At 41.9% G+C, this 9,781-nt stretch overlaps 1 protein-coding gene across 2 annotated transcripts; it reads left to right on the forward strand.

The window, feature by feature from the left end:
• Positions 1-9,443, forward strand: dcun1d3 (defective in cullin neddylation 1 domain containing 3). Of its 2 annotated transcripts, XM_037755274.1 has the most exons (5): positions 1-392; positions 2,293-2,375; positions 3,326-3,367; positions 3,524-4,068; positions 7,463-9,443. In XM_037755274.1, exons 4-5 carry the CDS (start codon positions 3,635-3,637, stop codon positions 8,004-8,006), a joined length of 978 nt encoding a protein of 325 aa, XP_037611202.1. In that variant the 5' UTR covers positions 1-392; positions 2,293-2,375; positions 3,326-3,367; positions 3,524-3,634; the 3' UTR covers positions 8,007-9,443. The 2 variants fall into 2 exon arrangements, with proteins under 2 accessions (XP_037611202.1, XP_037611204.1); XM_037755276.1 differs by lacking the exon at positions 2,293-2,375.
• The last annotated feature ends 338 nt before the right edge of the window (positions 9,444-9,781 follow it).

Below are 9,781 nucleotides of genomic sequence, written 5' to 3' on the forward strand. Positions count from 1 at the left end.
AGTAGGCAGAGAGAGGAAGTGATGCAGGAGAAATGCCCACAATGTAGCTGCTACACTCAATGACTAAAAAGGGGGAAGCACAAAGAAATACCCTGCTTACAGCCCGAGAAGGTCCTTTAAACTCACTCCAAAAGAGCCAACATCATTCAACATGGATTCAACAGCACTATGTGGTTTACTAGCACATTGTTTTGTTTAAAAGAAAGAGTTGAATAGGATATAGATGTGTGAAGTTTTTAGCCAGCTAGTTAGCTACAGTATAGCAATCTGACGAGTTTGCCTTCAGTTCGTCTCTCTGGTCGCTACATTGTATCAACTTAACTTCATTTGTTACTGGCGCCTCTCTGAAGTGATGTTCATCCAATACCACAGGATCAAATACTCCACAAAAGGTGAGTTACTTTACCATGATACCTGTGTTTATTCCTCGGTTGTCTAGCTTAGCTTATAGCTCACTTTTAGTGAACCCGAGCTGCTGATAGCTAGCTAGCTATGGCGACGTCGTCAGGGCCAGACAGGCAGCTTTATGATGTCCGATGTTCGGGGATGTCGATAACAGCTTCACAACAAGCACCATTTGATTTAGCGAATAGATGAGAACATGCCAGGTGTTTACAGGATATCTGTGAGTGTTGTGCATGTGCTGTTATAAGCTCACTTGATCCTGTTTATGCTCACCACTTTGTAATAACTTGATCAAATGCTAGCTAATGTTAGTTAAGGTTTAACTGGAGGATGTGCTTTAACAACAGTGTTGCACATGTCACACATTTGTAGCTCAACTTTGTTGTCCCTGCAGTTTTAAGGACTAGATCTTGTTTGCTTAGTTAAACTAATGGCTGGATATTGGGGGTGTTTTGGCCACCATAGCATGCTCTAGCTTGATGATCATTACATTTTCTAATGATAAAGTGGGCCTTCAGATGTCCATCAGGTGTTAGTTAAGGTTTAACTAGGGTTATGCATTGACAACAGTGTTGCACGTATCACACATTTGTAGCTCAACTTTGTTGTCCTGCAGTTTTAAGGACTAGATCTTGTTAGCTTAGTTAAACTAATGGCTGGATATTGGGGGTGTTTTGGCCACCATAGCATGCTCTAGCTTGATGATCATTACATTTTCTAATGATAAAGTGGGCCTTCAGATGTCCATCAGGTGTTAGTTAAGGTTTAACTAGGGTTATGCATTGACAACAGTGTTGCACGTATCACACATTTGTAGCTCAACTTTGTTGTCCCTGCAGTTTTAGGACTAGATCTTGTTAGTTTAGTTAAACTAATGGATGGATATTGGGGGTGTTTGGCTACCATAGCATGCCATAGTTTGGTGATAATGACATTTTCTAATGATAAAGTGGGCCTTCAGATGTCCATCAGGTGTTAGTTAAGGTTTAACTAGGGTTATGCATTGACAACAGTGTTGCACGTATCACACATTTGTAGCTCAACTTTGTTGTCCCTGCAGTTTTAAGGACTAGATCTTGTTAGTTTAGTTAAACTAATGGCTGGATATTGGGGGTGTTTTGGCCACCATAGCATGCTCTGGCTTGATGATCATTACATTTTTTAATGATAAAGTGGGCCTTCAGATGTCCATCAGGTGTTAGTTAAGGTTTAACTAGGGTTATGCATTGACAACAGTGTTGCACGTATCACACATTTGTAGCTCAACTTTGTTGTCCCTGCAGTTTTAGGACTAGATCTTGTTAGTTTAGTTAAACTAATGGATGGATATTGGGGGTGTTTGGCTACCATAGCATGCCATAGTTTGGTGATAATGACATTTTCTAATGAATAAGTGGGCCTTCAGATGTCCATCAGGTGTTAGTTAGGGGGAAGTTGGACAGAGGGACATTTGCCCTGACATGCCCCAGTTCAATTATCAGTACTGTGGATTTGCTCCTCTGCTGATATTCATTGTTAGTGTTAAACCATAGGAATAGTGTCTTTGCAAGATCAGTGATCACAACACAAAGTTGGTTTCAGAAGTTGTGGATTTTTACACCAATACTTAACAAGTTGGAACAAATTGAGGACAAAGCCTGTCTGTGCCCTGTGAGAGGTCTCTCTCACTGGACACCTACTGTTAAGATATTTTCAGTGTAAAAACCTCTTCTTCTTTGTTGTTATAAACCTGTAATTGTAATAATCCTGCAATGAGGCAAACTTGTTTTGTTGTACTCAAATTACATATTCAAAATAGCATGTTGACAAAAATAGTCCTGCAGGTATTTGGGGGAACAATGAGCTATCACTTTCTGCTTATCATAACAAGATAATGTGTCTTTTCAGCATTGCGGATGTCAAGGTCACAATGATGGAGCAGAATAGAAAGACACTTTGATCTGTGGCCAATGCCTTCAGAGGGATTGTCTGTAAGTAATTTCCCTGAGATGCTACTTTTTATAAAGTTAGCAAACACTTGATCAACGCATACATTTTGTGTGTAGATGTTATAGCAGAATGATGACGCATGAAACCAGGCTACTTTGAAAGTAATTAGGTTGAAGAGAGATACACATTGCGTCAGTGTGATTACTATGAACTTCAGTTTACATGCAATTCGGTCAGTAATCTGATTTTCTTCCTCCGCTCCTTAAAAGTATTGGATGCCTTTACTTGCTTGTTGCATGCTTTGCAGATTTAAGTTTTACTGTGGCAACATGTAAGTGCCTACAACGATGTTTCTTTTCCATGCATATATGTGCATGTATGTACACGTTTAAAAGCCTGTAAAAAAAAAAAAAAAAAAATAGAAAGGGGCACACATGACCAAGTAATCATGTTTATTTTAACCTCAAAGAAGAAACCGCTTTACATTTAATTTTTGAAACCAAAGATTTGGAATAATCACATTAAAGTCTATGCAAACAAAATGATTGCTGTAAAATGGCTTAGAAAATATTTGCAGTTTTCATTTGCAACCATAGTAGCTCCACACTCTTGGTCCATGGTTGCTATTTCAGCAAGTTGATCAAGGCAGCAACACTGTATGTACTGCTTATTGTAGGACCTGGTAAAACCCCCTCTGTCAAACAGGGATTGTCTGATTATGAAACACAATAAAGCTCATAAATTGCATAATAAGTTAAAGTTATTCAAATGAAGGTATATTTGAATTGCCTATAAATGGCTGAACCACAAAGACACAAAGGAAAACTTAAAGTTTTGTAGTGGCTCTAGTAACACAAAACCAATTATACCTCAGTAGGTTTCTGTGGTTACCTGTGATGTTTTTCTTGTATTTCTTTTTTTACAGGTTTCTATAGTTAATCTGCATTGGCTGTTTGCATTTAGACTGTTTTCTCTGGTCTTCACTTTTTAGGGTTTTTAAGTCTTGCAGTGAATTGTGGCAGATTTGGCACAGGTACCGTAACTTCTTGACCTTCAATGTTCAAAAATTCCTGTAGTTTTAGTTTTGTTCTACTAATAGGCTCTTAACCTTCTGATTGTGAGCAAGACTGACTCAGTCTAGAGCTGCACTCCACGACAATTAACATTTTTAAATTGTTCTTCACCTCAGTCCTGAGGGTATGTTGAGACGTCTCGCAGGGCCAGAGAAGAGGCGTCTAGGTGGTTCGGACGGGGACTGAAGGCGAGGAGGAAAGACAGACGAGGGACCAGGGAGGAAGACATGGGTCAGTGTGTCACCAAGTGCAAGAATCCGACGTCTTCACTCGGCAGCAAGAGTGGAGACAAGGAGGGCGGCTCCAAGTCCCACCACAAGAAAGGAGGCAGCGGTGGCCACAAAGAAGAGCCCAGCGCCCCATGTAGCAAAACCACCAGTGAGCTGTCGAATGGCACCAAGGCCATGGAGGTTACAGTGGAGACGCCCGTCATCCCTGCACTGATGGGGGAACCACGCAAGGACGAGTGTCTGGACGGAGACGGGCTGTCGATACTGCGCATTGAGGAGCTGTTCTGCTGCTACAAGGATGGACACGAGGATGCCATCTTGGAGGAAGGCATGGAGATGTTTTGTAATGACCTGTGTGTGGACCCGGCAGAGTTTCGTGTGCTCGTTCTTGCCTGGAAGTTTCAAGCAGCCACCATGTGCAAGTTTACAAGGTAAGGTGGAGTTTTGGGGAATGGGGCGTGTTGTTGTCGTCACTGGTATCTGTTTATCAGGATGAACTAGCATAACTACTGCATAGTAATCGACAATAGGTGAGAACTGGACAGTTAGATATAGATATTTCATTAGGGCCTTCCCTGATTTAATTACCAAACAGGATGCTGTTATTATATATATTTATTTTGGTATTATATTTGGCAATTCTCATTGTGTCCTGGTGGCCTGCTGGTTAAAAAGAAGAAGAAGAAGGAGAATTACTTTATTAATCTCCAGGGGGAACTTCCAAGGAGGAAATTCAATTTCATTTAACACACACAACTTCATTTTACACCCACGCATAAGCCTGAAATACACACACTCATGACCAATAGATTCGCAGTTGGAGAGATGTTTGGGTTTGGGCTGCCCATGGTCAGGCAGGTAGGGGGTTTTGCTGCCTTGCTCAAGGGGCACCTCTGCAGTGCCCAGGAGGTGAACTGGCAACTCTCCAGCTACCAAAGTCCCCACAGACCGAGCTACTGCCGCATACCATGTAACTGCAACGTCAGTTAGTTGCTGTCGGTCTATCCAATAAAGGTGAAAATTCAAATAAAAAAAGCAATTTCCCCTTCAAATCTTGAACATTAAAGGTACAGTGTGTAGGATTTGGTGGCATCTAGTGGTGTGGTTGCAGATTGCAACCAACCGAGTACCCCTCTGCTCGCTCCTCTTTTTCCAAGACTGCTGTAAGCCGCCGAGTGTCAAACCATGGTAACGTTTTCGCCTCGCTCAGAGTCCATCCATACCATAATAACACTACTTTAGGAGCAACGGAAGTCAGGCGGTGGCTGGCGGTACCACGGTTTTGCACTCTGCGGCTCATGTTGCCGCAGTTTCACAAGTGTGTCGGAGAAATACGGTGGCCTTCAGGCAACGTAAAACACAAAATTCTCTCTCTAGAGTCAGTGATTTGTTTGTCCGTTCTGGGCTACTGTAGAAACATGACGGAGCAACATGGTGGACTCCGTGAAGAGGACCTGCTCCCTATGTAGATATGAAGGGCTCATTCTAAGCTAACAAAAACACAGTTTAGCAAAAAAAACATAGTTTCAGGTGATTATACACTAATGAAAACAAAGTTATGAATGTTATATTCCATTTATGCTAATAGATCCCTCACAATGCTACACAGTGTTCTTTTAAAAAATGTAAAAAGACCTGTTGTTGGTTTTAATTAACAAATTTCTCTGGAAACCTGCTTCGTGAAACCAGTCCTTCTCTTCCCTGTAACATGCTGTCAACTCTGTTACTCCAAGCGTAAACATCATAGGGATTCCCTCAGCAAATATGTGGGATTGAGGCCAGTCGAGGCATTTTTGATTATTGATTACGCACAGCCTGATCCATGTGAGAGCCTTTGTTTATTCTAGCCAATGTGCTCCGTGCGCAGCAGCTACAAAAACTCCTCAATGCACTTAAAAAGGCACTTTGTGTCTCATTTCAGTGGCATTTTGTTCATGCTGGGGTTTAAGAAAGGCAGTCCAAATCTTCCTGTCACAAAGTTTCACACTGACACTGTATAACATTATGTACTAATGTGAAGGTATTAGCTATTTAACACTTTTCTGAAGTAGACCTGGCACCCCACTGCGTGTTATATCGGTTCACCCCCACATGACCAGCACTATGTCCAGTTGCAAGTCAGTGAGAATGTCCCTCCTATTCCTGACAAGGCACTTAGACTGCTGGTGTCGGTGGTAATGAACGATGAAGAAATTAAATTTTGGGTAGATGTAAAAAGTTTTTTAAAATGTAAAGAACCTCAGATGACTTTAAAATTGGTCAGTTATTGTCACATTTTAGAAGAAAGTATATTATAGCTGTAATAAATTGTGTAATTAACAGACAAAATCCCTCATTGGATGCGCCAATCGTGAGTTGCAATGCCCCCGGTTTGAATCTGCCTTTTTTTGCATCTCTTTCTTCTCTCAACTATCGCTAGCAAATAAAGGCATCACCATTTATCAGGCAATTGTTACCTGATACTGCTAACCAAAATATTGTGCACCACTATAAACTAGCTTGATGTCTGATAACTACACTTCTAGCCACAGAGGAGGCTCCCTGCACTGTTTGACCGTCAGTCTTTCACTGTGCAGCGGTCCATCCATCACACACTCGGTTTTCAGCAGCTCAACTAGACCACACACACACACACACACACACACACACAAACACACAAACAAACAGCTCCCCACCGTCAGGTAGGGGGCACACAGGAAATGGACCCAGCTCTGCACTGCAGTTAGTGTGGGAGATGAATAGGGCTGCCTGCTGGCCGGGTCACTTGTCACAGCCCCCCCACACCCCCCTGTGATTTTTTAACTCAGCACTTTTCTATCCAGAGGCTTTGGACAACACCACACTCTGGTTACCAACATGTTTCATTGTCAACTAATGCTTACTGAAGCTGTTTATATTACATTTGACTTTGAAAGCCTACTGTATATTGTTGTAGGGCTCAAATAACAAAGTGATTAGTGATTGAAAGAATGAGCTTTTAGTACCCTTTTTTTAAATGTATACCTTAAATTGCATAAAATGTTTTTCATTTGTCACATACTATCAAGTATTTAATACTCTTATTAATATGGTAGTGGGCAAATATGCTTGCTTTATGCAAATGTATGTACAGTATATATTTATTTTTGGAAATTAATTAACAACACAAAACAATGACAAATATTGTCCAGAAACCCTCACAGGTTCTGCATTTAGCATTCAAAAATATGCTCAAATCATAACATGGCAAACTGCAGCCCAACAGGCAACAACAGCTGTCAGTGTGTCAGTGTGCTGACTTGACTATGACTTGCCCCAAAACTGCATGTGATTATCATAAAGTGGGCATGTCTGTAAAGGGGAGACTCGTGGGTACCCATAGAACCCATTTTCATTCACATATCTTGAGGTCAGAGGTCAAGGGACCCCTTTGAAAATGGTCATGCCAGTTTTTCCTCACCAAAATTTAGCGCAAGTTTGGAGTGTTATTTAGCCTCCTTTGCGACAAGCAAGTATGACATTGGTACCGATGGATTCCTTAGGTTTTCTAGCTTCATATGCTTTAAAACTGAGCTCAACCACAACCTCTGAAAGATCAATTGCATTAATGCGTTAAAGAAATTAGTGGCGTTAAAACAGAAAATATATACAACAAAGTTATAGATAGTTGTTATAGTAGTTGGATAGTCAGATAGTAGTTATATAGTTCTTTAGCTACTAGTTAGCTCTGGTGCTGTTCATTTAGTTTTGTTAAAAAGTATGTTCTTTGCTTCTGGGCCTCATCATCCTGAGTGAAATAGTCCACTATCATTCTGATGTCCGATCCCGTTTACTTTGTGTCACCAGGAAGGAGTTTGTTGACGGCTGCAAGGCCATCCAGGCAGACAGCCTCGAGGGCATCTGCTCACGTTTCCCCGTCATGCTGCTGGACGCCCGGGGCGAGGAGAACTTCAAGGACCTGTACCGCTTCACCTTCCAGTTTGGCCTGGACGCAGACGAGGGCCAACGTTCGCTGCAGCGCGAGATCGCCATCGCCCTGTGGCGCCTGGTGTTCACCCAGAACTCGCCATCGATCCTGGAGCACTGGCTGGACTTCCTGTCGGAAAACCCCTCAAGTATCCGAGGCATCTCGAGGGACACGTGGAACATGTTCCTCAACTTCACCCAGGCCATCGGGCCAGACCTGAGCAACTACAGCGAGGACGAGGCCTGGCCCAGCCTCTTCGACACCTTCGTGGAGTGGGAGTTGGAGCGCAGGAAAAAAGAGGAGGAACAGGCACTGATGGCGAAGGAGGAAGAGGGGAGGTGTACTGAGACAGAGTGTTCTCCCACCACAGATAGACTTGAAACAGAGGGAAGCCGCGGCTCACAGACGTGGGGGGGCCACTGACCAGGAATCAAGATGTAAGGGAGGGACAGATATGATCTACACCTGAACTGCACATCTGTGAATCATTGGATACATATTAGTATTACCATTACAGCTGTTCATTTCGCTCTCCTTTTCTGTTGGGGTGGGAGTCCTGCTTTGCACCCTTATGTTTTTTGGTTTTCGAAAGGGCTCTAAGAAATGTTATTTTAAGCACTTCTATTTAAGTTATTGTTTTACTTTTTCCCTCCTCCCATGTGTGTTTTTAGTAATTGGACATGTGGTCCATTTTAACCTCCACCTACCTACCATAACCCGGCAGAGTTAGAAAGAAAAACAGGCAACAGAAAGCCATAACCTTCTCCCACAATTATCATATAGACAGTTCATTTTGACCTGGTAACACTGCTGATATGTTTTGTATAAGGTAAAATAATAAAGAAGAAGGGAAATCTTGTTAACTACACAAATAATGTCTTACTGTCAAAACATGAGATTTAGCATAAGGGTCAGTGAAATCATCTTGATTGGGCTAATCTAGATAGATTGTATGCTTTTATCTTGCAGTGCTGTGAGGATGAATTGGTTGCACTCGTATCGCCTTCACAACTATCGGTAACAGTAATGGATTACAATCCTGTCACAAGGGCATTTTGTTTTTAAAGATAATACAATTGTAATATCCATTTAAAATCCAAGTTGGTTTCCATGGTAACAGACCCACCCTCTCTTCTGTGTTGAGTGTTTTTGAGTGCTACTAGTGCAGCGAGCGGCTTAGCTTGTTTAAGCAGCTGGCTGCGCTCCCTTCTCTACCATTTTAATGTCCACCTATTTTCAAGAAGCAGTTAAGTGTGTACAACACAATGATGCTGGCTTTTTTTTTCTCAGATGACTCACTGATCTCATTTTAGGAAGTCTGTGACACAACAAATCAGCTAAACCTAGGTCTTGGTCATTTCTCAATAGATTACATTCAGGACCGTTAACTATGGGCGCCACACAAATCTTATGTTGTTTACCTTCAGGAGTCTTCACATCCTTGAACTGCTATACAAAAAAAAAACGTATGCGCACTTCACAATTAATGTTGACTGCTGCTGGTGATGGTTGTAATGATTTCACATAAAACCAATGGCATGCTTAGTCGCTGTACTTGCAACGCTTTGCAGAGAGATTGATTGTCAACCACATTATTTCCATTTCGAAACTTTTCCAAACTGTAGATTGATCTTTAAGTATAGCCTAGGGTGTTTTGGGATGAGTGTTAACTAGACATGCTGGCTAATCAAGAGTCTGTGGTAAGGGTCCAGTGTGGTAAGAGGGTGGCCATAACCTGATCTGTTTGGTTTACATCAATGGTTTTATTTCAGACCCCCCTTTGTCCTTTTTTTTTTTATATAAAATGTATTGATTTATAATAAATAAAAAACAGTGTTGAACTTTTGACTGTTGGACCATAGACATCTGTGCTATTTTACTTTAAGGATCTGTTTATTTTAGTGATGTGTAGGTCACGAACGAGCCGGCTTTTTGAGCCGGCTCTTTTAAGTGAACGATAAGAGCCGGCTCCCGTTTTTTTTTCTTCTTTCTTTAATTAATTCAAGGCAGAATGATATGATGATCTTCTCCGCGCCAAGGGCACTCCATGCACTGACTATGACTGAATGTTGTGTTAATGATGTCCGTGTGACCAATCAGGTGATGACAGACAAGGATCATACCATCAAGCAAGGAGGGGCGGGGGTGCGCGGCGTGCTGACGGTCTACAGGTACCAAGCAGGAGGGAGAGGAGGAGA

Source organism: Sebastes umbrosus, chromosome 20, assembly GCF_015220745.1.
Source record: "Sebastes umbrosus isolate fSebUmb1 chromosome 20, fSebUmb1.pri, whole genome shotgun sequence".
Lineage (NCBI taxonomy): Eukaryota > Metazoa > Chordata > Actinopteri > Perciformes > Sebastidae > Sebastes > Sebastes umbrosus.

Excerpts from the sequence above, each read along its gene's own strand:
- dcun1d3 (XM_037755274.1), top strand. The coding sequence starts at position 3,635 with ATGGGTCAGTGTGTCACCAAGTGCAAGAATCCGACGTCTTCACTCGGC. Across the intron at positions 4,069-7,462 it reads ACCATGTGCAAGTTTACAAG|GAAGGAGTTTGTTGACGGCT; the intron begins GTAAGGTGGAGT and ends TTGTGTCACCAG.